The 27,700-nt window shown below is 42.2% G+C and overlaps 1 protein-coding gene and 1 long non-coding RNA gene across 3 annotated transcripts; both read left to right on the forward strand.

Moving 5' to 3' along the window:
• Positions 1-6,735: 6,735 nt before the first annotated feature.
• Positions 6,736-19,836, forward strand: LOC149983652 (E3 ubiquitin-protein ligase TRIM16-like). Of its 2 annotated transcripts, XM_090230863.1 has the most exons (7): positions 6,736-7,424; positions 7,858-7,953; positions 10,712-10,945; positions 12,559-12,718; positions 12,844-12,903; positions 13,135-13,428; positions 18,021-19,836. In XM_090230863.1, exons 1-7 carry the CDS (start codon positions 6,828-6,830, stop codon positions 18,173-18,175), a joined length of 1,596 nt encoding a protein of 531 aa, XP_090086989.1. In that variant the 5' UTR covers positions 6,736-6,827; the 3' UTR covers positions 18,176-19,836. The 2 variants fall into 2 exon arrangements, with proteins under 2 accessions (XP_090086989.1, XP_090086988.1); XM_090230862.1 differs by lacking the exon at positions 18,021-19,836 and having other exon boundaries at positions 13,135-16,169.
• Positions 19,837-26,640: 6,804 nt separating this feature from the next.
• Positions 26,641-27,349, forward strand: LOC149983653 (uncharacterized). Its single transcript, XR_016495035.1, has 2 exons — positions 26,641-26,772; positions 27,138-27,349. It is a non-coding gene; the product is annotated as an uncharacterized LOC149983653 (long non-coding RNA).
• The last annotated feature ends 351 nt before the right edge of the window (positions 27,350-27,700 follow it).

Consider the following 27,700-nt stretch of genomic DNA (forward strand, 5'->3'; position numbering starts at 1 on the left):
GTGTGTCTTTAACTTGTAAATGTATTGTGTGGAGGTGAGCTAGTGGTGTGGCTGATAGAATAGAATGAAAAGGGAGGAGGGGAGGAAGAGGGGAGGAGTGAAGGGCTGTTCAAGAAACCAGATGAGGAAGAGGAAGATGTTCAGGGGAATTACTGTCTCTGTTCCAAATGGTTCCCTATTCCCTACGTAGTGCACTACGGTGCTTCTGACCAGGTCTAAAGTAGTGTTCTACGTAGGGAATAGGGTGTAGATTTATTACAATATCATGCTTTAGTGTTTGATACAACAATATATTAGATCTCCACCCCCCCACTTCCTGTCTGTCATCCCCCAGTTCTGTTAAGACTTCCTCTCATTGAACTGGGCCTCATTCTAAATGGTCACTTTGTATTGATCGTCCATACTGGTCTTTACTATGGTTCTACATACAGTATCTGTATTGATAGTCCATACTGGTCTTTACTATGGTTCTACATACAGTATCTGTATTGATAGTCCATACTGGTCTTTACTATGGTTCTACATACAGTATCTGTATTGATAGTCCATACTGGTCTTTACTATGGTTCTACATACAGTATCTGTATTGATAGTCCATACTGGTCTTTACTATGGTTCTACATACAGTATCTGTATTGATAGTCCATACTGTTCTTTACTATGGTTCTACATACAGTACCTGTATTGATAGTCCATACTGGTCTTTACTATGGTTCTACATACAGTATCTGTATTGATAGTCCATACTGGTCTTTACTATGGTTCTACATACAGTATCTGTATTGATAGTCCATACTGGTCTTTACTATGGTTCTACATACAGTATCTGTATTGATAGTCCATACTGTTCTTTACTATGGTTCTACATACAGTACCTGTATTGATAGTCCATACTGGTCTTTACTATGATTCTACATACAGTACCTGTATTGATAGTCCATACTGGTCTTTACTATGGTTCTACATACAGTACCTGTATTGATAGTCCATACTGGTCTTTACTATGGTTCTACATACAGTATCTGTATTGATAGTCCATACTGGTCTTTACTATGGTTCTACATACAGTATCTGTATTGATAGTCCATACTGGTCTTTACTATGGTTCTACATACAGTACCTGTATTGATAGTCCATACTGGTCTTTACTATGGTTCTACATACAGTATCTGTATTGATAGTCCATACTGGTCTTTACTATGGTTCTACATACAGTATCTGTATTGATAGTCCATACCGGTCTTTACTATGGTTCTACATACAGTATCTGTATTGATAGTCCATACTGGTCTTTACTATGGTTCTACATACAGTATCTGTATTGATAGTCCATACTGGTCTTTACTATGGTTCTACATACAGTATCTGTATTGATAGTCCATACTGGTCTTTACTATGGTTCTACATACAGTATCTGTATTGATAGTCCATACTGGTCTTTACTATGGTTCTACATACAGTATCTGTATTGATAGTCCATACTGGTCTTTACTATGGTTCTACATACAGTATCTGTATTGATAGTCCATACTGGTCTTTACTATGGTTCTACATACAGTATCTGTATTGATAGTCCATACTGGTCTTTACTATGGTTCTACATACAGTACCTGTATTGATAGTCCATACTGGTCTTTACTATGGTTCTACATACAGTATCTGTATTGATAGTCCATACTGGTCTTTACTATGGTTCTACATACAGTATCTGTATTGATAGTCCATACTGGTCTTTACTATGGTTCTACATACAGTACCTGTATTGATAGTCCATACTGGTCTTTACTATGGTTCTACATACAGTATCTGTATTTATAGTCCATACTGGTCTTTACTATGGTTCTACATACAGTATCTGTATTGATAGTCCATACTGGTCTTTACTATGGTTCTACATACAGTATCTGTATTGATAGTCCATACTGGTCTTTACTATGGTTCTACATACAGTACCTGTATTGATAGTCCATACTGGTCTTTACTATGGTTCTACATACAGTATCTGTATTGATAGTCCATACTGGTCTTTACTATGGTTCTACATACAGTATCTGTATTGATAGTCCATACTGGTCTTTACTATGGTTCTACATACAGTACCTGTATTGATAGTCCATACTGGTCTTTACTATGGTTCTACATACAGTATCTGTATTGATAGTCCATACAAATTATATCAATGTCCTCACATACCCAGTCTTTTTGCTCTCAGGGTCGTGGTTGAGGCCTGCATATATATAACATCACTAAAATCTAAAACCGCCAGTAATGTACGTCATACCAGCTCCTTCCTGGCCTCCAGAGAACAACAAGCCTGATGCCAGTAATGTACATCATACCAGCTCCTTCCTGGCCTGCAGAGAAAAACAAGCCTGATGCCAGTAATGTACATCATACCAGCTCCTTCCTGGCCTGCAGAGAAAAACAAGCCTGATGCCACTAATGTACATCATACCAGCTCCTTCCTGGCATCCAGAGAAAAACAAGCCTCATGCCAGTAATGTACATCATACCAGCTCCTTCCTGGCCTCCAGAGAAAAACAAGCCTGATGCCAGTAATGTACATATTACCAGCTCCTTCCTGGCCTGCAGAGAAAAACAAGCCTGATGTCAGCAATGTGCATCATACCAGCTCCTTCCTGGACCCCAGAGAAAAACAAGCCTGATGCCAGTAATGTACATCGTACCAGCTCCTTCCTGGCCTCCAGAGCCTGATGCCAGTAATGTACATCATACCAGCTCCTTCCTGGCCTCCAGAGAAAAACAAGCCTGATGCCAGTAATGTACATCATACCAGCTCCTTCCTGGCCTACAGAGAAAAAAGCCTGATGCCAGTAATGTACATCATACCAGCTCCTTCCTGGCCTCCAGAGAAAAACAAGCCTCATGCCGGTAATAAAAACCTATTTTCAGCTTGAGCTTCCTGATCAAGTTCTCCACATGAACAGTGAAGCTCAGCTTGTCATCAACCCACTCACCCAAATAGTTGTACACTTTGACTTGCTGTATAGTATGTCCAGCCATTGTAGCAATGACATGATTAGTAACATGCCTGGCATCTGAAATTCAGAACCAGCTTCAAATCATTCAGATTCAGTTGTGTGATGTTAAATGCTCTTTGGGCATTTTCAAAAGATAAAGAAACTATAAATAAATAAATAAAGACAGACACACTTCTTGTCAAGAGCAGAGTGGATGTCACTTAAAACCGTCCATGTTGCTGAAACAGTGCTGTGTCCAGACCTAAAGCCTGACTGCATCCATGTAAAACCCTCCATGTTGCTGAAACAGTGCTGTGTCCAGACCTAAAGCCTGACTGCATCCATGTAAAACCCTCCATGTTGCTGAAACAGTGCTGTGTCCAGACCTAAAGCCTGACTGCATCCATGTAAAACCCTCCATGTTGCTGAAACAGTGCTGTGTCCAGACCTAAAGCCTGACTGCATCCATGTAAAACCCTCCATGTTGCTGAAACAGTGCTGTGTCCAGACCTAAAGTCTGACTGCATTAAAGAAGTTGTTTTCTCGGAGGCCTTCAGCTGCCTACTAACTAAGGACTCCAGGACTCCAGGACCTACTAACTAAGGACTCCAGGACTCCAGGACCTACTAACTAAGGACTCCAGGACCACCTAACGAAGGACTCCAGGACCTACTAACTAAGGACTCCAAGACCTTCTAACTAAGGACTCCAGGACTTTCTAACTAAGGACTCCAGGACTCCAGGACCTTCTAACTAAGGACTCCAGGACCTACTAACTAAGGACTCCAGGACCTTCTAACTAAGGACTCCAGGACCTTCTAACTAAGGACTCCAGGACTCCAGGACCTTCTAACTAAGGACTCCAGGACCTAATAAGGACTCCAAGACCTTCTAACTAAGGACTCCAGGACTCCAGGACCTTCTAACTAAGGACTCCAGGACTCCAGGACCTACTAACTAAGGACTCCAGGACTCCAGGACCTACTAAGGACTCCAGGACTCCAGGACCTTCTAACTAAGGACTCCAGGACCTACTAACTAAGGACTCCAGGACTCCAGGACCTACTAACTAAGGACTCCAGGACTCCAGGACCTTTGACAGAACAGACGGTTTTGATATGGGTCGATAGTTGTCAAGCAGCGAAGGATCTCCACCTTTCAGGAGAGGCAGTACAAAAGCAGATTTCCTTAACTTGGGGATTTCCTGAACATCAAGCGTGAGTTTAGAAATATATGGGGGAGCAATGATGTCAGCAGCAGGTGTAGGAAGCGGGGGTCTAGTTCATCAGTTCATCAGGGACAGGGGATTCTGTTCTATCAATTTATTTCAGGGCTTTACACACTTCTGAAACAGAGAAGGATGAGAAGGAGAACCTGGTGAAGGAGAGCACAGGGTTGTCAGGGATGATAAGGAGAACCTGTTGAAGGAGAGCACAGGGGTGTCAGGGATGAGAAGGAGAACCTGTTGAAGGAGAGCACAGGGGTGTCAGGGATGAGAAGGAGAACCTGTTGAAGGAGAGCACAGGGGTGTCAGGGATGAGAAGGAGAACCTGTTGAAGGAGAGCACAGGGGTGTCAGGGATGAGAAGGAGAACCTGGTGAAGGAGAGCTCAGGGGTGTCAGGGATGACAAGGTAAATTCATAGGGGGCTCATTTTAGACATTTTGACCTTTTCAAATAAACTGCCTGCATCTATAAAATGCTGATTCAAGGCCTTCAGAATGGAGGTTCTCTCAGTTACTACCTGAGTGTCGACCAACAATGGTTTGGGAAGCTGTGAATCTTCTTTCTTCTTCTAGTAAAGACCAGTATGGACTATCAATACAGATACTGTATGTAGAACCATAGTAAAGACCAGTATGGACTATCAATACAGATACTGTATGTAGAACCATAGTAAAGACCAGTATGGACTATCAATACAGGTACTGTATGTAGAACCATAGTAAAGACCAGTATGGACTATCAATACAGATACTGTATGTAGAACCATAGTAAAGACCAGTATGGACTATCAATACAGATACTGTATGTAGAACCATAGTAAAGACCAGTATGGACTACCAATACAAAGTGACCATTTAGAATGAGGCCCAGTTCAATGAGAGGAAGTCTTAACAGAACTGGGGGATGACAGACAGGAAGTGGGGGGGTGGAGATCTAATATATTGTTGTGCCAAACACTAAAGCATGATATTGTAATAAATCTACACCCTATTCCCTACGTAGAACACTACTTTAGACCTGGTCAGAAGCACCGTAGTGCACTATGTAGGGAATAGGGAACCATTTGGAACAGAGACAGTAATTCCCCTGAACATCTTCCTCTTCCTCATCTGGTTTCTTGAACAGCCCTTCACTCCTCCCCTCTTCCTCCCCTCCTCCCTTTTCATTCTATTCTAACAGCCACACCACTAGCTCACCTCCACACAATACATTTACAAGTTAAAGACACACCTTGGAATAAATAACAAAGGAAAACTATTACTAGATGAAGTTGAGTGTTTTTTATTATTTCCCATCACCATAAATCATATTTAATCACTGAACAGTAGCAGACCCAACTTCATCTGTTCCTGACTCTGGATAGTGGATTAAAAAGACCATCATTCTCCAATGATATTAAAGTACTATTCTGAACATTACTGATATACTGAGTGGCAAGTCAAGATATCTGCTGGTTTTATTGTTTGGTCAACAGCACCACCTGCTGGACAGGTTTAATGTTGCTGGACTGAGCAGTATGGGAGGATGAAAGATGACACATTTAGGGCCGGTTTCCTGGACATCTACATTGAACATACTGTTTAGTCCAGGACTAGGATTCATCTGTGTCTGGGAAACCAGACCATATAGTTTAGTAGAAAGTAAGTGATACCAGCTTGTAGTGGGCTGACTAGTCCTGAATTGTCTTTTAGTTCCTGGACCATTTTCCATGCAGCTCCAGGTGACAGAGAACACATCAATTAGGACCGAGCCAACAAGCTGATCAATGATACTGAGGAGAATTACATAGAGACAGAGAACCAACTGAGAAAACATATCAATGGTTCTGAATGACAACCAATATACATCAACACCAGACATCATGATTCATGGAAATGTACAAGATTAAAACATTGTATTGAATTTTAATAAATAACAAATCAGTTTACAGTTTAACCAGCTCAGCTATAGACTACACCAGCATGACTAGTATCTATGTGGACCCTACTACAGTTTAACCAGCTCAGCTATAGACTACACCAGCATGACTAGTATCTATGTGGACCCTACTACAGTTTAACCAGCTCAGCTATAGACTACACCAGCATGACTAGTATCTATGTGGACCCTACTACAGTTTAACCAGCTCAGCAGTACCAGAGACATAAAACCCAGGATAGAGGGGCTGAGTGAATGTGGTCCGGACTCTGTGGAGGAGGGTCATTGTGTCAGAGACACTGTAGAAGGACAGAGTACCTGCCTTGTGATCCAGGTACACTCCTACTCTGGAGGACTGAGGGCCTGATACTTTAGTCACAACATTATTGTGTCTGAAACAATAATCACCACTATAGCACTTTAAACTCCAGGACTTGTTTTTGTATCCAATTAACTCACATTTTTAAGATTCATTATGTCATTTGTTCCATGTTAAGGGCTCTAACCTTGGAACAAAACTATTTGTCTCCCTCTTGCTGTTGCATGCAGTTCCTCTCTCTCTTCCTCCATTCCTCTAACACCTCCCTCCTTCTAACCCCACCCCTCTGGCAGAATCAGGAAGTCCCTTCCCTTCCCACAAACTCTCTTCTGAGGAAACGAAACTGATCAGAGTCTGTCTGTGTGAGAGTGAACAACCGTCCAAATGGCTCAGCATGGAGTTCTGCTGGACCAGGACCAGTTCTGTTGTTCTGTCTGTCTGGATCTACTGAAGGAGCCGGTGGCTATTCCCTGTGGACACAGTTACTGTAGGAGCTGTATTCAGGGCTGCTGGGATCAGGATGTTCTGAAAGGGGTCTATAGCTGTCCTCAGTGCAGAGAGACCTTCACTCCAAGGCCTAATCTGAGGAAAAATAACATGTTGGCTGAGCTGGTGGAGAAACTGAGGAAGACAGGACTCCAGGCTGCTCCCCCTCCTGCTCTGTGCTATGCTGGACCTGGAGATGTGGCGTGTGATTTCTGCACTGGGACCAGAAAGCAGAAAGCCCTCATGTCCTGTCTGGTGTGTCTGGCCTCTTACTGTGAGACTCACCTCCAACCTCACTATGAATTTCCTGGTTTCAAGAAGCACAAGCTGGTCAAAGCCACGGCACAACTACAGGAGAAGATGTGCTCTCATCATGACAAACTGCTGGAGGTTTACTGTCGTACCGATCAGCAGTGTATCTGTCTGCTGTGTACAATGGATGAACATAAAGGCCATGATACAGTGTCAGCTGAGGCAGAGAGGACTGAGAAACAGGTAAGACCAGAACAACTTGTTGGTGGCTGTCTGATAAACAAAGAATTAAAGATACAGTAGGAACTAAGACTGTTTGAATATGAGATCATTATATTATATCAATATGAAATGGATCCACAAAAATGAACACAAACCTTGATTATATAGAATTGTTAACCCAGATTCTCCAAATGTATCACCATTTTCTAAAGTCAAACACTATTATCATTCTGAATGGCCTTTTATGAGTCCAAAGTTCAGTCTCAACCCCTTGATACATGTAGGCCTACCATAAAAACTATAATCATTCACATAGCAACATAATATAATATTGTAAAGGGACTTCCTCAGGATTGTAGACCTTCCTCTCTATGGGTCCTATGTCATATTACTATACTATTGATCTACTGGACTAATAAAGCTTGATAGCTCATTGAAGAGTGATTCTCCACAGAGGCAGCTGGGGATGAGTCAGCAGAAGGTCCAGCACAGATTCCAGGAGAGAGAGAAGGAGCTGAAGGAGCTCCAACAGGCTGTGGAGTCTTTCAAGGTGAGTATTGTTGACCAGAGGAGACACACCATTTCACTTCTCTCCTCCAATCAGAGAGAGAGAGAGAGAGAGAGAGAGAGGGAGGCCCCTATCCAATCCCACTGACCCCACTGTTGGGAACAGGCTGTCTGGACCCCTTTCAGAGAATAGACTGGTTCATGTAACCAACTGGGCTGCCTCATCACATAATCATGAGTAACCATGACTGACTCATGTCCCCTATACATTAAAATGGAACTGTCTCACTCTCAATTGAATTAAATTCATAGGGCTTTATTGGCATGGAAATATATGTTTACATTGCCAAAGCAAGTTTAATAGACAATAAACAAAAGTGAAATAAACAATCAGAAATGAACAGTAAACATTACACTTGGAAGTGATTTGGGGGATGGGGGAGGGTCTATTAGAAGTTAGTAGGACTCTTTTATTTTCTCAGAAGTACTTAGTTCGGTAGGAGGATTTAGAGTGGTGTAAACCGTGATTTGATTGAACACACTCCAGAACAGTAGGTGGCGCCATGCCCCTTTAACGTTGGTTTGAGGACCTCCATTATATCATAGAAGAAGAAGTTGGTCTGTGAGGGTTTTGTTGTTCCTGAGAAGGGCTACTATTCTTTTCTCTTTTGGTTTTCAAGTATTTTCAGAATGTATTAAAGCCAAAGCTAAAGCTTCCCTAAACTATTCAATATATCAGTCAATATATTTTCTCTGTGATTTATTTTCCCTCCGTCAACCGTTCCATCGCATCTTAACCGTCTTACCGGGCGGGCACTAGGACCCGGGGGAGGCTGCTGCTGCAGAGGCTGCTGCACCGCTCGTGACTGTCAGTCCTCCTTGTAGCTCATTGGTTAAGCTGTGGCTCGAGACTGTTAACAGTTAACGGACAGGAAACGGCTCTGACAGGACACATTCATGTCGAGGCAGTGATGTGAATGTGTGGTAAGTTAGAATAGAGAGAGTTTTCACTACTATAGACTTTGGTCATAATCAAAGCTTTGTTAACCAATAGGTTTTTATGTGAGGCTGCCTGTAAGTTACAGTGTAACAGACGTTACTAACGGTAACGGTATCTTTTAAATTCGACATAAGTTATGTGGCGATGATATCTAGTTAACGTTGTATTTAATGTAGTTTAATGACCTGACTAGATCATAAAGGAACAATTGTCCAGACAGAGGATTGAGTTACGAATTGACGGTTTATTAGCAACTTTACACAGGCTACTGTTTGGCCTTAGCTCACGCCAAATAAATGAAAGATACCCCACAAGCCAATCGGGACCTTCTCTTGTGAAGCCCAGACGTAAGAGAGAGAACAAAGGCTGAACCTTAACTTCCAATGCCCCGCCCCCTCCACGCCACTCCGCCAACCACCAGGATGCCCGGCATCAGAACATCCCAGGCATTCCTGTGATTGGCAGATAGCAGGTTGATTGGCATGTCGGACCCCGCGAACACTGGGAACTGGTAAGTACAACACAACCACCTACTAGCCGAACACATAACACACAGCTGTCTGTGCGGGTCGCTACAGTAGTTTTACTATCTGATCCAGGCTATAAATGACACAGATAATATCTAGTTAACGTTGTATTTAATGTAGTTTTACTATCTGTGCCAGGCTATAAATGACACAGATAATATCTAGTTAACGTTGTATTTAATGTAGTTTTACTATCTGTGCCAGGCTATAAATGACACAGATAATATCTAGTTAACGTTGTATTTAATGTAGTTTTACTATCTGTGCCAGGCTATAAATGACACAGATAATATCTAGTTAACGTTGTATTTAATGTAGTTTTACTATCTGTGCCAGGCTATAAATGACACAGATAATATCTAGTTAACGTTGTATTTAATGTAGTTTTACTATCTGTGCCAGGCTATAAATGACACAGATAATATCTAGTTAACGTTGTATTTAATGTAGTTTTACTATCTGTGCCAGGCTATAAATGACACAGATAATATCTAGTTAACGTTGTATTTAATGTAGTTTTACTATCTGTGCCAGGCTATAAATGACACAGATAATATCTAGTTAACGTTGTATTTAATGTAGTTTTAGGGAGGAGAGTAGAGCAGGACCGAGAGGTGTTCTGTACCTGTCTGTCCAGGAGGGAGGAGAGTAGAGCAGGACAAAGAGGTGTTCTGTACCTGTCTGTCCAGGAGGAAGGAGAGTAGAGCAGGACCAAGAGGTGTTCTGTACCTGTCTGTCCAGGAGGGAGGAGAGTAGAGCAGGACCAAGAGGTGTTCTGTACCTGTCTGTCCAGGAGGGAGGAGAGTAGAGCAGGACCAAGAGGTGTTCTGTACCTGTCTGTCCAGGAGGGAGGAGAGTAGAGCAGGACCAAGAGGTGTTCTGTACCTGTCTGTCCAGGAGGGAGGACAAGGCCTGGTGGACCTGGAGAGCAGGGTGGCAGAGTCCTGACTCAATGAGGTGCAGAGAGGCTACTGAACCTACTGTCTCGCTCTCTCTGTCTCTCTCTAGGTCTCTCTCTCTGGCTCTCTTTCTGTATCTCTCTCTCTCTCTCTCTCTCTCTCTCTCTCTGTATCTCTCTCTGTCTCACTCTCTCTCTCTGTCTCTCTTGGTCTCACTCTCTCTCTCACTCTCTCTCTCTGTCTCACTCTCTCTCTGTCTCACTCTCTCTCTCTGTCTCTCTCTCTCTCTCTCTCACTCTCTCTCTCTGTCTCACTCTCTCTCTCTGTCTCTCTCTTTCTCTGTCTCTCTCTCTGTCTCTCTCTCTCTCTCTCCAGCGCTCTGCACAGTCAGCAGTGGAGGACAGTGATCAGATCTTTACTGAGCTGATCCGCTCCATTGAGAGAAGGAGCTCTGAGGTGAAGGAGCTGATCAGAGCCCAAGAGAAGGCTCAAGTGAGTCAAGCTGAAGGACTCCTGGAGCAACTGAAGCAGGAGATAGCTGAGCTGAGGAAGAGAAGCACTGAGCTGGAGCAGCTCTCACACACAGAGGATCACATCCATTTCCTCCAGGTAACTAAACTGTCTTGTTACATGTGATATGAAATTAACTTCATGTGAAACTCTTCATCTCAATCATTATGTTGTCCTGTCTGTCTCTCTGTCCATCTCTCTCTCTCTCTCTGTCTGTCCCTCTCTCTCTGTCTGCCCCTCTCTCTCTCTCTCTCTCTGTCTGTCCCTCTCTCTCTCTCTGTCTGTCCCTCTCTCTCTCTGTCTGTCCCTCTCTCTCTCTCTGTCTGTCCCTCTCTCTCTCTCTCTCTCTGTCTGTCCCTCTCTCTCTCTCTCTGTCTGTCCCTCTCTCTCTCTCTCTGTCTGTCCCTCTCTCTCTCTCTCTCTGTCCGTACCTCTCTCTGTCTGCCCCTCTCTCTCTCTCTGTCCGTCCCTCTCTCTCTCTGTCTCTCTCTCTCTCTGTCCGTCCCTCTCTCTGTCTCTCTCTCTCTCTCTGTCCGTCCCTCTCTCTCTGTCCGTCCCTCTCTCTCTCTCTGTCCATCCCTCTCTCTCTGTCCGTCCCTCTCTCTCTCTCTCTGTCCGTCCCTCTCTCTCTCTCTGTCCGACCCTCTCTCTCTCTGTCGTCCCTCTCTCTCTCTGTCGTCCCTCTCTCTCTCTGTCCGACCCTCTCTCTCTCTGTCCCTGTCTCTCCCTCCCCTGTCTCGCCCTCTCTCTGTCTCTCCCTCTCTCTGTCTGTCTCTCTCTCTCTCTCCAGAGTTATCATTCTCTCTCTCTCTCTCTCTCTCTCTCTCTCTCTCTCTCTCTCTCTCTCCAGAGTTATCAGTCTCTCTCTCTCTCCAGAGTTATCAGTCTCTCTCTCTCTCTCTCTCTCTCTCCAGAGTTATCAGTCTCTCTCTCTCTCTCTCTCTCCAGAGGTATCAGTCTCTCTCTCTCTCTCTCCAGAGGTATCAGTCTCTCTCTCTCTCTCTCTCTCTCCAGGGTTATCAGTCTCTCTCTCTCTCTCTCTCTCTCTCTCTCTCTCTCTCCAGAGTTATCAGTCTCTGTCTCTCTCTCTCTCTCTCTCTCTCCAGAGTTATCAGTCTCTGTCTCTCTCTCTCTCTCTCTCTCTCCAGGGTTATCAGTCTCTCTCTCTCTCTCTCTCTCTCTCTCTCTCCAGGGTTGTCAGTCTCTCTCTCTCTCTCTGTCTCTCTCTCTCCAGTTATCAGTCTCTCTGTCTCTCTCTCCAGTTATCAGTCTCTCTCTCTCTCTCTCCAGAGTTATCAGTCTCTCTCTCTCTCTCTCCAGTTATCAGTCTCTCTCTCTCTCCAGAGTTATCTGTCTCTCTCTTTCTCTCTCTCTCTCTCTCTCTCTCTCTCCAGTTATCTGTCTCTCTCTCTCTCTCCAGTTATCTGTCTCTCTCTCTCTCCAGTTATCAGTCGCTCTCTCTCTCCAGAGTTATCAGTCTCTCTCTCTCCAGAGTTATCAGTCTCTCTCTCTCTCTCTCTCTCCAGTTATCAGTCTCTCTCTCTCTCTCTCTCCAGAGTTATCAGTCTCTCTCTCTCTCTCCAGAGTTATCAGTCTCTCTCTCTCTCTCTCTCTCTCCAGAGTTATCAGTCTCTCTCTCTCTCCAGAGTTATCAGTCTCTCTCTCTCTCTCTCTCCAGAGTTATCAGTCTCTCTGTCTCTCTCTCTCTCCAGAGTTATCAGTCCCTCTCCAGTATCAGTGTATCTTCAGACTTACCCAGCATCGTTGTCCGTCCTCTTCAGTCCTTTGGAGATGTGAGTAAGACTGTGTCTGAACTGAGAGAGAAACTAGAAGACTTCCTTAAAGGAGAATGGACCAAGATCTCCACTACAGGTGTGTTGAAAACAATAAGAACATCAACTTTAGACCATTGAAAGTTCCCTACTAGTCATATACATGTGGAATATGGTCTGATGATAACATTCCCTCTCTCTGTCAATGTGTTTGTGTGTCTGTAGTGAATATAGTGGATGTTGTACTGCCTCCAAAGCCCAAGACCAGAGAACAGTTGTTACAATGTGAGTCTCTTTATTGTGAAGTAACTAACAGTCTCTTTTTACTGACACTCCTAACAATCCCTCTAGAAATATATATCAATAGTAGATCTAATCAAAGACTGGGTATCTATCTGACTCCTCATATTTCTCTGATTTGATCTCTGCTGTGCTCTAATCAAAGACAGGGTAGATACAGTATCTGACTTAACTTATTGTTCTGACTACCCTCATTGGTCTCTGCTCTTCTCCCAGATTCCTGTCAGCTCACACTGGACCCAAACACAGCACACACACACCTCTCTCTGTCTAAAGGGAACAGAAAGGTGACCTTTACACGCCAAGTCCAACCATATCCTGACCATCCAGACAGATTCACCTACTGGTGTCAGGTTCTGTGTAGAGAGGGTCTGTCTGGACGCTGTTACTGGGAGGTGGAGAGGAGTGGTGGTGTTGTTCCAGCAGTCTCATATAAAGACATCAGCAGAACAGAGACAGATGGTGGATTTGGACACAATAACAAGTCCTGGAGTTTACAGTACTATAGAGGTGATTATTGTTTCAGACACAATAATGTTGTGACTAAAGTATCAGGCCCTCAGTCCTCCAGAGTAGGAGTGTACCTGGATCACAAGGCAGGTACTCTGTCCTTCTACAGTGTCTCTGACACAATGACCCTCCTCCACAGAGTCCAGACCACATCCACTCAGCCCCTCTATCCTGGGTTTAGTCTGTATGATTATAATGGTTCTGCTGAGCTGGTTAAACTGTAGTAGGGTCCACATAGATACTAGTCATGCTGGTGTAGTCTATAGCTGAGCTGGTTAAACTGTAGTAGGGTCCACATAGATACTAGTCATGCTGGTGTAGTCTATAGCTGAGCTGGTTAAACTGTAGTAGGGTCCACATAGATACTAGTCATGCTGGTGTAGTCTATAGCTGAGCTGGTTAAACTGTAGTAGGGTCCACATAGATACTAGTCATGCTGGTGTAGTCTATAGCTGAGCTGGTTAAACTGTAGTAGGGTCCACATAGATACTAGTCATGCTGGTGTAGTCTATAGCTGAGCTGGTTAAACTGTAGTAGGGTCCACATAGATACTAGTCATGCTGGTGTAGTCTATAGCTGAGCTGGTTAAACTGTAGTAGGATCCACATAGATACTAGTCATGCTGGTGTAGTCTATAGCTGAGCTGGTTAAACTGTAGTAGGGTCCACATAGATACTAGTCATGCTGGTGTAGTCTTTAGCTGAGCTGGTTAAACTGTAGTAGGGTCCACATAGATACTAGTCATGCTGGTGTAGTCTATAGCTGAGCTGGTTAAACTGTAGTAGGGTCCACATAGATACTAGTCATGCTGGTGTAGTCTATAGCTGAGCTGGTTAAACTGTAGTAGGGTCCACATAGATACTAGTCATGCTGGTGTAGTCTATAGCTGAGCTGGTTAAACTGTAGTAGGGTCCACATAGATACTAGTCATGCTGGTGTAGTCTATAGCTGAGCTGGTTAAACTGTAGTAGGGTCCACATAGATACTAGTCATGCTGGTGTAGTCTATAGCTGAGCTGGTTAAACTGTAGTAGGGTCCACATAGATACTAGTCATGCTGGTGTAGTCTATAGCTGAGCTGGTTAAACTGTAGTAGGGTCCACATAGATACTAGTCATGCTGGTGTAGTCTATAGCTGAGCTGGTTAAACTGTAGTAGGGTCCACATAGATACTAGTCATGCTGGTGTAGTCTATAGCTGAGCTGGTTAAAACCTCTTACTTCTACCCCCTCCTTTTTCGAACATTCTGTTAAAAATCGCGCAACTTTTCAGCGTCCTGCTACTCATGCCAGGAATATAGTATATGCATATGATTAGTATGTGTGGATAGAAAACACTCTGAAGTTTCTAAAACTGGTTAAATCACGGCTGTGACTATAACAGATCGTGTGTTTCATTGAAAAACGCAAGAAAAACTGCTCTCTGAAAGCTAAAAATAATTTCCATAAGTCACTTCCATGAGTTGTTAAAAGAGGACAAAATTGAATATCGACCTGCATGCAAATCATACAAATTCCACACGATGTCGCCATTGTCGTCATTTTCAATTGAATTATTTGTTGGAAAATCCATCTTCCGTTTACGGCTTCCGTTTCTTCCAGTCTTCACCCGGATGTTGTTAATGTGGACATTGGCATCCATTGATTTTCAAACGAGGAGCTATTGAATATACATCGCCCTGTAATCATTTTGATAGATTATAAACGTTTACTAATACCTAAAGTTGGATTACAAAAGTATTTCGAAGTGTTTTGTGAAAGTTTATCGTCGACTTTTTTAATTTAAAAAAATGATGCAGCGTTTAAAAACAATGTTTTTTTCTGAATGACACAGCTTCCATAGAAAGCTATTTTGGGTATATATGGACCGATTTAAACGAAAAAAAGACCCAATAGTGATGTTTATGGGGCATATAGGAATGCCAAGAAAGAAGCTCGTCAAAGGTAATGAATGTTTTATATTTTATTTCTGCGTTTTGTGCTGCGTCGGATAAGCAGAGTCTTTGTTTACGTCGCATTCAGGCATTTTCAGGTGGTGCATGCTATCAGATAATAGCTTCTCATGCTTTCGCCGAAAAGCATTTTAAAAATCTGACTTGTTGGCTAGGTTCACAACGAGTGTAGCTTTAATTCAATACCCTGCTTGTGAATTTTGATCAAGGTTTGAGTTTAAACGAGTACATTTAGCATTTAGCGTAGCGCATTTGCATTTCCAGGTGCCTACTTGAGACATATGCGTCTCAAGTAGAATCAAGAAGTTAAACTGTAGTAGGGTCCACATAGATACTAGTCATGCTGGTGTAGTCTATAGCTGAGCTGGTTAAACTGTAGTAGGGTCCACATAGATACTAGTCATGCTGGTGTAGTCTATAGCTGAGCTGGTTAAACTGTAGTAGGGTCCACATAGATACTAGTCATGCTGGTGTAGTCTATAGCTGAGCTGGTTAAACTGTAGTAGGGTCCACATAGATACTAGTCATGCTGGTGTAGTCTATAGCTGAGCTGGTTAAACTGTAGTAGGGTCCACATAGATACTAGTCATGCTGGTGTAGTCTATAGCTGAGCTGGTTAAACTGTAGTAGGGTCCACATAGATACTAGTCATGCTGGTGTAGTCTATAGCTGAGCTGGTTAAACTGTAGTAGGGTCCACATAGATACTAGTCATGCTGTTGTAGTCTATAGCTGAGCTGGTTAAACTGTAAACTGATTTGTTATTAATTAAAATTCAATACAATGTTTTAATCTTGTACATTTCCATGAATCATGATGTCTGGTGTTGATGTATATTGGTTGTCATTCAGAACCATTGATATGTTTTCTCAGTTGGTTCTCTGTCTCTATGTAATTCTCCTCAGTATCATTGATCAGCTTGTTGGCTCGGTCCTAATTGATGTGTTCTCTGTCACCTGGAGCTGCATGGAAAATGGTCCAGGAACTAAAGGACAATTTAGGACTAGTCAGCCCACTACAAGCTGGTATCACTGACTTTCTACTAAACTATATGGTCTGGTTTCATAGACAAAGATTAATCCTAGTCCTGGACTAAACAGTATGTTCAATGTAGATGTCCAGGAAACCGGCCCTAAATGTGTCATCTTTCATCCTCCCATACTGCTCAGTCCAGCAACATTAAACCTGTCCAACAGGTGGTGGTGTTGACCAAACAATAAAACCAGCAGATATCTTGACTTGCCACTCAGTATATCAGTAATGTTCAGAATAGTACTTTAATATCATTGGAGATTGATGGTCTTTTTAATCCACTATCCAGAGTCAGGAACAGATGAAGTTAGGTCTGCTACTGTTCAGTGATTAAATATGATTTATGGTGATGGGAAATAATAAAAAACACTCAACTTCATCTAGTAATAGTTTTCCTTTGTTATTTATTCCAAGGTGTGTCTTTAACTTGTAAATGTATTGTGTGGAGGTGAGCTAGTGGTGTGGCTGATAGAATAGAATGAAAAGGGAGGAGGGGAGGAAGAGGGGAGGAGTGAAGAGCTGTTCAAGAAACCAGATGAGGAAGAGGAAGATGTTCAGGGGAATTACTGTCTCTGTTTCCAAATGGTTCCCTATTCCCTACGTAGTGCACTACGGTGCTTCTGACCAGGTCTAAAGTAGTGTTCTACGTAGGGAATAGGGTGTAGATTTATTACAATATCATGCTTTAGTGTTTGGCACAACAATATAGTAGATCTCCACCCCCCCACTTCCTGTCTGTCATCCCCCAGTTCTGTTAAGACTTCCTCTCATTGAACTGGGCCTCATTCTAAATGGTCACTTTGTATTGGTAGTCCATACTGGGCTTTACTATGGTTCTACATACAGTACCTGTATTGATAGTCCATACTGGTCTTTACTATGGTTCTACATACAGTACCTGTATTGATAGTCCATACTGGTCTTTACTATGGTTCTACATACAGTATCTGTATTGATAGTCCATACTGGTCTTTACTATGGTTCTACATACAGTACCTGTATTGATAGTCCATACTGGTCTTTACTATGGTTCTACATACAGTATCTGTATTGATAGTCCATACTGGTCTGTACTATGGTTCTACATACAGTATCTGTATTGATAGTCCATACTGGTCTTTACTATGGTTCTACATACAGTACCTGTATTGATAGTCCATACTGGTCTTTGCTATGGTTCTACATACAGTATTGGTAATGGTTGGACTCCCCCATGGAGTGATGATAGAGGGATGTGAAAGAGGATAGAGATAATGGTTGTACTCCCCCATGGAGTGATGATAGAGGGATGTGAAAGAGGAGAGAGGTAATGGTTGCTCTCCCCCCTGGAGTGATGATAGAGGGATGTGAAAGAGGATAGAGGTAATGGTTGTACTCCCCCATGGAGTGATGATAGAGGGATGAGAAAGAGGAGAGAGGTCATTGTTGGACTGGACTTATTTATTCCCTCATTACTGACTTATTCTGTTTCAATAACATAATTACAAAACACAAACTAATTACATTCAAGGAATTATTATTGTATTAAAGTAAATCTGTATTAAAATTCACCATAAAATGTCCAGTTCATTCCATAGCTTAACATGGGTAATGCTCCCTCCTTCCTATAAGAGTCATTGATGTGTTGGATGAGATGGGACCCTGCCTTCACCTGGGGATATTTGTTGGATCCGTCACAGCAGGGGGCAGTAAATCCCTATGGACCTGAAAGGGACTTCAGTGTGTTCCAGTCTCCAGCAGGGGACAGTAAAACCCTATGGCCCTGAAAGGGACTGCAGTGTGCTCCAGTCTCCAGCAGGGGACAGTAAAACCCTATGGACCTGAAAAGGACTGCAGTGTGCTCCAGTCTCCAGCAGGGGACAGTAAAACCCTATGGACCTGAAAGGGACTGCAGTGTGCTCCAGTCTCCAGCAGGGGACAGTAAAACCCTATGGACCTGAAAAGGACTGCAGTGTGCTCCAGTCTCCAGCAGGGGGCAGTAAAACCCTATGGACCTGAAAGGGACTGCAGTGTGCTCCAGTCTCCAGCAGGGGGCAGTAAAACCCTATGGACCTGAAAGGGACTGCAGTGTGCTCCAGTCTCCAGCAGGGGGCAGTAAAACCCTATGGACCTGAAAGGGACTGCAGTGTGCTCCAGTCTCCAGCAGGGGACAGTAAAACCCTATGGACCTGAAAGGGACTGCAGTGTGATCCAGTCTCCAGCAGGGGGCAGTAAAACCCTATGGACCTGAAAGGGACTGCAGTGTGCTCCAGTCTCCAGCAGGGGGAAGTAAAACCCTATGGACCTGTAAGGGAGTGCAGTGTGCTCCAGTCTCCAGCAGGGGGCAGTAAAACCCTATGGGCCTGAAAGGGACTGCAGTGTGCTCCAGTCTCCAGCAGGGGGCAATAAAATCCTATGGACCTGAAACATGTTAAATCAAAAATAAACTAATTTGAATAACCAATCAACTTATCTCATAAAGCAATGGTTAAATAGAGTAGAAACTGGTGTTTCTCATTCATGTTATAATTAATTCCCACCTGTTTCTATCATTTCTAGAGAGATTGTTCTGGTCTCACCAGAAAGTCAGGATACAGGGCATTTGACACCATTAAATATTCCCTCTCCCTTTTCTTTCCCTGTCCTTCACAAACCATTTCAAAACCTTCCTAACATTTCCATCCTTCTGCAAACCCAATTTACAACTGAATTGAAAAGACCCCATCCAAAATAAATCCCACAGTATCAACACCACTAATGCATATTGGTAACCAGTAAATTGTGTGTGTGTGCTGGTGAACCTTAGGTCAAAAACACACCTGAACAAGGCCTCACTTATCTGGAAGTCTGTTTATGGCCTAATCCAGATACTTTTATACTGCTCTCCCCGATACCACAGTCTCCGGGGACATTCCAACGAGAGATAATGAAATCCCCTTTTCTGTAAAAGAAATTGTACATTTCGTTAGCATTCACTATGTTACATATTAATCAGCAAGCCAAAAGTATGAATTATAAACCAAACATGATAATTGTAAATCCACTGTCTTTACTCTCATCATTAAATGTATTAATTATAAACTAAACATGATAATTGTAAATCCACTGTCTTTACTCTCATCATTAAATGTATGAATTATAAACCAAACATAATTGTAAATCCACTGTCTTTACTCTCATCATTAAATGTATTAATTATAAACCAAACATAATTGTAAATCCACTGTCTTTACTCTCATCATTAAATGTATTAATTATAAACCAAACATGATAATTGTAAATCCACTGTCTTTACTCTCATCATTAAATGTATGAATTATAAACCAAACATGATAATTGTAAATCCACTGTCTTTACTCTCATCATTAAATGTATTAATTATAAACCAAACATGATAATTGTAAATCCACTGTCTTTACTCTCACCATTAAATGTTTGTTTCAACCCACCAACGTTTATGTATCTTTTATTCAGTCCTATTCTCCATAACCACCACAATGTTCATGAACTAACTGAAAACATGTCCACTTCTTTTCAGGTTTAGTAACCCCTTTGCTAATTCCTCGTTACCCTTCCACCCCTTTCCTACATTCTAGAAATCTATTTCAGAATAAAACCACATCAAACGTAAATCTATTTCAGAATAAAACCACATACAACATCTCATGAGATCAAAAAAAAAGCAAGGCTTTCTGAGCCCACCCAACACGCAGGCGCTCCATCTAGCCATCATCTAGCCATCTGGAAATGCAAATGCGCTACGCTAAATGCTAATAGCACTCGTTAAAACTCAAACGTTCATTAAAACACACATGCAGGGTACTGAATTAAAGCTACACTCGTTTTGAATCTAGCCAACAAGTCAGATTTTTAAAATGCTTTTCGGCGAAAGCATGAGAAGCTGTTATCTGATAGCATGCAACACCCCGAAATACCTGAAGGGGACATAAACAAAATAATTAGCATAGCCGGCGCTACACAAAACGCAGAAATAAAATATAAAACATTCATTACCTTTGAAGAGCTTCTTTGTTGGCACTGCTATATGTCCCATAAACATCACTATTGGGTCTTTTTTTTCGAATAAATCGGTCCATATATACCCCAAATATCGATCACAAAACACTTTGAAATACTTTTAAAGTAAGGGGTAGGCTTAAGTGGTTTTAACAAGGAGTGTTTGGCCATATAATTTAAATGTGTTCCCTTTAGAATCCCTTCCCCAGGCATTTCACCAGATTCTTCATCCCAAAATACGTTTTCCTGTGATCCCTGGCCTCTACTAAAACGTTGGGTAAGACGTGATCTCATACAACATCCTTCACATAGAATCTGTAACCTCTATGTACCACTATCAATCGAACCGAATCGAATCACATTTTTACACTACATTTCTGTGGTTTACCTTGGCCATTGAAACTATAGTTAGTGACTATAGTTAGTTATATTCCACTCTCAAAACATCTTGCTCTATTTTATCCACAACCCCCACAATTGTCGTTGTCACGTTCTGACATTAGTTATTTTGTTAAGTCTTTGTTTTAGTATGGTCAGGGCGTGAGTTGGGTGGGTTGTCTATGTTTGTTTTTCTATGAGTTGGTATTTCTGTGTTTGGCCTGGTATGGTTCTCAATCAGAGGCAGCTGTCAATCGTTGTCCCAGGCAGCCTGTTTTCACCCTTGTGGGTGATTATTCTGTGTTCCACACGGAACTGTTTCGGTTTCTGTGCTTTCACGTTGTTATTTTTGTATTTTTCTGTGTTCTATTAAAAGTATCATGAACACTCACCACGCTGCACATTGGTCCTCCGATCCTTCCTACTACTCCTCCTCAGTTTATATCTTATTATAAACATTATGGACACTCACCACGCTGCACATTGGTCCTCCGATCCTTCCTACTACTCCTCCTCAGTTTATATCTTATTATAAACATTATGGACACTCACCACGCTGCACATTGGTCCTCCGATCCTTCCTACTACTCCTCCTCAGTTTATATCTTATTATAAACATTATGGACACTTACCACGCTGCACATTGGTCCTCCGATCCTTCCTACTACTCCTCCTCAGTTTATATCTTATTATAAACATTATGGACACTCACCACGCTGCGCAATGGTCCTCCGATCCTTCCTATTACTCCTCAGGAGAGGAGGACGACAGCCATTAGAGTCGTTTTGATCACAGGTTTCAAACCTGCCATCAAAGCCGAAATACAAATTATATCAATGTCCTCACATACCCAGTCTCTTTGTAGCTAAGTACATCTATTAATTATATCAATGTCCTCACATACCCAGTCTCTTTGTAGCTAAGTACATCTATTAATTATATCAATGTCCTCACATACCCAGTCTTTTTGTAGCTAAGTACATCTATTAATTATATCAATGTCCTCACATACCCAGTCTTTTTGTAGCTAAGTACATCTATTAATTATACCAATGTCCTCACATACCCAGTATTTTTGTAGCTAAGTACATCTATTCATTATATCAATGTCCTCACATACCCAGTATTTTTGTAGCTAAGTACATCTATTAATTATATCAATGTCCTCACATACCCAGTCTTTTTGTAGCTAAGTACATCTATTAATTATATCAATGTCCTCACATACCCAGTCTTTTTGTAGCTAAGTACATCTATTAATTATATCAATGTCCTCACATACCCAGTCTTTTTGTAGCTAAGTACATCTATTAATTATACCAATGTCCTCACATACCCAGTATTTTTGTAGCTAAGTACATCTATTCATTATATCAATGTCCTCACATACCCAGTATTTTTGTAGCTAAGTACATCTATTAATTATATCAATGTCCTCACATACCCAGTTTTTTTGTAGCTAAGTACATCTATTAATTATATCAATGTCTTCACATACCCAGTCTTTTTGTAGCTAAGTACATCTATTAATTATATCAATGTCTTCACATACCCAGTATTTTTGTAGCTAAGTACATCTATTAATTATATCAATGTCTTCACATACCCAGTCTTTTTGTAGCTAAGTACATCTATGAATTATATCAATGTCCTCACATACCCAGTTTTTTTGTAGCTAAGTACATCTATTAATTATATCAATGTCTTCACATACCCAGTATTTTTGTAGCTAAGTACATCTATTAATTATATCAATGTCTTCACATACCCAGTCTTTTTGTAGCTAAGTACATCTATTAATTATATCAATGTCCTCACATACCCAGTCTCTTTGTAGCTAAGTACATCTATTAATTCCCCATATTCCAGAAGAATTGGTAGAAAGCTCGCGCTTCTTTCAGCGACTCCATGGCTTTATTAAAATCCTCCATCTTACAAGGAGAAACGGGGTCGTTATTATTCCCAAACCTTTCCCTTCTTTAAATAATACACACCTTCTATTAACTATTTTCCAAGGCAGCGCTACCCACTTCCCCGGATAATAATTCATTGGTCACAACACTTAATACCTTGTATTAGAAACTAAACTATAAAGCTTGTAGATGTATTACTGGAGAATATGGATGACTTAATGTCTTATTCCAGTATTGCACCTTAAATATCACTATTATTAATAACCCATATTACCAAATCATTCACACTTGTCTTCCTATTTCCACATAATCTTTCATAACAGTTCAACTTTTCTGGGTTCCTTCCTGCACATTGCTCAGTCTCCCCTGTCCTTTCCAGGTCCTTTTCTTTTACCTGAGAGGCCACAGAGGGAGTCTCCTTCTCATCTTCCACCTTTGTTTCTCTCTTTATTTCCACCACTCTGGACACCAGGAGGATTTACCCACTGGTGCATGGTGGAGGTTTTAACCGATGGTGTATGGTGGAGGTTTTACCCGCTGGTGTATGGTGGGGGTTTTACCCACTGGTGTATGGTGGAGGTTTTACCCACTGGTGTATGGTGGAGGTTTTAACCGATGGTGTATGGTGGAGGTTTTACCCGCTGGTGTATGGTGGAGGTTTTACCCGCTGGTGTATGGTGGGGGTTTTACCCACTGGTGTATGGTGGGGGTTTTACCCACTGGTGCATGGTGGGGGTTTTACCTACTGGTGTATGGTGGAGGTTTTACCTACTGGTGCATGGTGGGGGTTTTACCTACTGGTGTATGGTGGAGGTTTTACCTACTGGTGTATGGTGGAGGTTTTACCCACTGGTGTATGGTGGATGTTTTAACCACTGGTGTATGGTGGGGGTTTTACCCACTGGTGCATGGTGGGGGTTTTACCCACTGGTGCATGGTGGGGGTTTTACCCACTGGTGTATGGTGGAGGTTTTACCCACTGGTGTATGGTGGAGGTTTTACCCACTGGTGTATGGTGGAGGTTTTACCTACTGGTGTATGGTGGAGGTTTTACCCACTGGTGTATGGTGGATGTTTTAACCACTGGTGTATGGTGGGGGTTTTACCCACTGGTGCATGGTGGGGGTTTTACCCACTGGTGCATGGTGGGGGTTCTGCCAACCATTCCATCTTCTTCCTGTCTGACTTTTCATTCTTTCTTCAACATTCCTCCAGTTTTCTTTATACTTTCCAACAATCCTTCTGCTTTGAACATGTTTGATATCCACATTACTTTTCTTTCTCTGATTATTGCACTATTGGTTATTACCCCTGTCTCTAGGTTTTTATAATGGTTCTCTCTTATTGAGTATCTGCTTACTTCAAATGTTATTACTTGTATGTTTCTCTGTACTGTATATTCTTCTACCTTGCAGCACAGTATGTAATGTTTAATGGTCTTACTGGTCGATCGCTGATATCGTCATGACATTTATTACCATTTATTGTGTAATGTTCATGTATTTTTAATTTATCCTGACTGTTCAAACTTCTAGTATTAAATTAGTTCAATGGTTATTCATGTACCATTCACACTTGCCTCCTTTAGTGTGGGACTGGGTGCGTCCTCCCTACCAGGTCACAGTCAAGTGACGGTCCGGGAGAAGTAGTGTGGGACTGGGTGCGTCCTCCCTACCATGTCACAGTCAAGTGACGGTCCGGGAGAAGTAGTGTGGGACTGGGTGTGTCCTTCCTGCCAGGTCACAGTCAAGTGACGGTCCGGGAGAAGTAGTGTGGGACTGGGTGCGTCCTCCCTACCAGGTCACAGTCAAGTGTCGGTCCGGGAGAAGTAGTGTGGGACTGGGTGCGTCCTCCCTGCCAGGTCACAGTCAAGTGACGGTCCGGGAGAAGTAGTGTGGGACTGAGTGCGTCCTCCCTGCCAGGTCACAGTCAAGTGTCGGTCCGGGAGAAGTAGTGTGGGACTGGGTGTGTCCTCCCTGCCAGGTCACAGTCAAGTGACGGTCCGGGAGAAGTGTGCAACCCCTTCAGCACCAACAGCAGAGAACTTTTACACACCTCTTACGCTTTCCTAAACCACCTGCAAATTCAGCCTTTTACTGATTCACTTCCTCAACACAGCCAAGCGGTAACCACAGGGTTTTACCTGTCTGAGTAGTAACCACAGGGTTTTACCTGTCTGAACCACCTGAACAAGACAGGTGAATAACTCCACTCAACTGAACCATCCAGAACAGATGAAACACACAACTCCCAATCTGCAGCCACAATATTATTTATTTTATTCTGTTACAGCCCTTAAAGCTTTTTCATTTGTTCATGTTTATTCTTCCATTATTTTGCATTTATTGAATTCAAAAGCTCCCGATATTTTTTGTTCAATAAATTTGGAGAGACCTACTTGGTGTTTTTATTGCTCTCGAAACGAATCACACAAACTGTAACTATAAGTAAGAACTGGGGCGGCAGGTAGTCTAGTGGTTAGAGCATTGGACTAATAACTTGAAAGGTTGCAACATCAAATCCCCGAGCTGATAAGGCAAAAATCTGTCGTTCTGCCCCTGAACAAGGCAGTTAACCCACTGTTCCCCAGTAGGCAGTCAATGTAAATAAGAATTTGTTCGTAACTGACTTCCCTAGTTACATAAAAACAGCTTACCTCTCATCTAGGTGGCCACCTGTTTGCTCAATTCGTCCAGAAAGACCTGTCTGCAGTCACAGAGTTTTCCACCATTTGCTGGTCCCTTGTAGCCACTCCTGGCAAGCTCGCCATTTATGTCGTGGAAATATTCGCTCAATTATATTTCTCAGATACCAGATCTTGTGAATTCAAATAGACTTTATTACAAAGTAACAAGCCGAGCTGGGCCATGGACCAACTGCCGGACTCAGTCTCAGTCCACTCCTTTTATACAGTTTCATGCTTATAGAAGTGTCATCGTCCCTCCACTTTATGCTAATAACCAGATCCCCTCGGCTTTACTCCACCATTGTTTCCAAATCTAAGTTCTTTCCTCTAGGCGGGGTTCCCCTCCCCTCTAGTTCCTTGGATCAATTATATTGGTGCCGCACCTATACATTATTTCCAGGAAATAATAAGTACAGATTACTATAGGAAATTATAGTATTATACCAATAAGTACAGATAACTATAGTTCATTATAGAATTATACCATTAAGTACAGATCACTATAGTTCATTCTAGAATTATACCAATAACTACAGATCACTATACATATATATATATATCTGTATAGATAGTCCATACTGGTCTTTACTATGGTTCTACATACAGTATCTGTATTGATAGTCCATACTGGTCTTTACTATGGTTCTACATACAGTACCTGTATTGATAGTCCATAATGGTCTTTACTATGGTTCTACATACAGTACCTGTATTGATAGTCCATACTGGTCTTTACTATGGTTCTACATACAGTACCTGCATTGATAGTCCATACTGGTCTTTACTATGGTTCTACATACAGTACCTGCATTGGGGCCTCATCATCCGGCTGCACAAAGAAAGCCAGGGACTGCAGTGTGCTCCAGTCTCCAGCAGGGGGCAGTAAAATCCCCGGGCGGCAGGGTAGCCTAGTGGTTAGAGCGTTGGACTAGTAACCGGAAGGTTGCGAGTTCAAACCCCCGAGCTGACAAGGTACAAATCTGTCGTTCTGCCCCTGAACAGGCAGTTAACCCACTGTTCCCAGGCCGTCATTGAAAATAAGAATTTGTTCTTAACTGACTTGCCTGGTTAAATAAAGGTAAAAAAAAAAAAAAAAAAAAAAAAAAAAAAAAAAAACCCTATGGACGTGAAAGGGACTGCAGTGTGCTCCAGTCTCCAGCAGGGGGCAGTAAAACCCTGTGGACCTGAAAGGGACTGCAGTGTGCTCCAGTCTCCAGCAGGGGGCAGTAAAACCCTATGGCCCTGAAATGGACTGCAGTGTGCTCCAGTCTCCAGCAGGGGGCAGTAAAACCCTATGGACCTGAAAGGGACAGCAGTGTGCTCCAGTCTCCAGCAGGGGGCAGTAAAACCCTATGGACCTGAAAGGGAAAGTGAGGAGTAAAAATCAAAGGTGAATTTTCATTGATGTTTCCACGGAGACCTTAATCATACCCACGAGGCACTAAACTGAAGAATGTGAACTGAAACACGAAGGGACTAACTGAACTAAAATAATTCTGTTGCTAAATGTTTTGCTACAGTGTTCTCTAACGAATAACACCCTGGATTCAAATACTATTTGAAATCTTTCCAACACTTTGAGCATTTCCTTTGTCCTCCAGGTGGGCGGGGTTTGTTTGTATTTTTAGAACTTTTCTATTGGTTCCATTACAACAAACTCAATCAAATCACTGCTTATTAAGTATTCAACATTTTTTTAACGCAGGTCTTTTTCCACATGCAATAAGCCTGTAACGTCTTGTATGATCTCATCAGGTGAAGGTGTGTCAAATGGAAGGGCAAGTCTCACCACTGAGAGGAAAACATCACTGGTCCACCTCTGCATCAGGTCAGCTATGTTGATCAGTACTGTCCCAGGGATGCTGGGAGCAGAGATGAACTCCCCTGACCTGGTACCACCTATGGAGTTGTCATTTTAATATCAGTTTAACCCCATTACTGCTATAATACATAAACCATGTTAATAGAATGAAATGGATCCAGGTTCCATTTATTCTACATTAGATTTACTGCCTGTGGAACACTTCTCCAAAGTGGTCTGAAATCAAGATGACTGCAGGTCTGAATCCCAAACTAATGGGGGGAAATGGCTCCATCTAATAAGATGGTATTTAGAGGTTTGAACCTTTCTATTGGGGTGAACAATCCCCTTAACATACAGTACCAGTCAAAAGTTTGGACACACCAACTCATTCAAGGTTTATTTTTAATTTGTACTATTTCCTACATTGTAGAATAATAGTGAAGACATCAAAACTATGAAATAACACATATGGAATCATGTAGTAACCAAAACCGTGTTCAACAAATCAAGTTGG

This window comes from Oncorhynchus mykiss, chromosome 4, assembly GCF_057628025.1.
Source record: "Oncorhynchus mykiss isolate SJ-2025 chromosome 4, ASM5762802v1, whole genome shotgun sequence".
In the NCBI taxonomy this organism is placed as follows: Eukaryota; Metazoa; Chordata; class Actinopteri; order Salmoniformes; family Salmonidae; genus Oncorhynchus; species Oncorhynchus mykiss.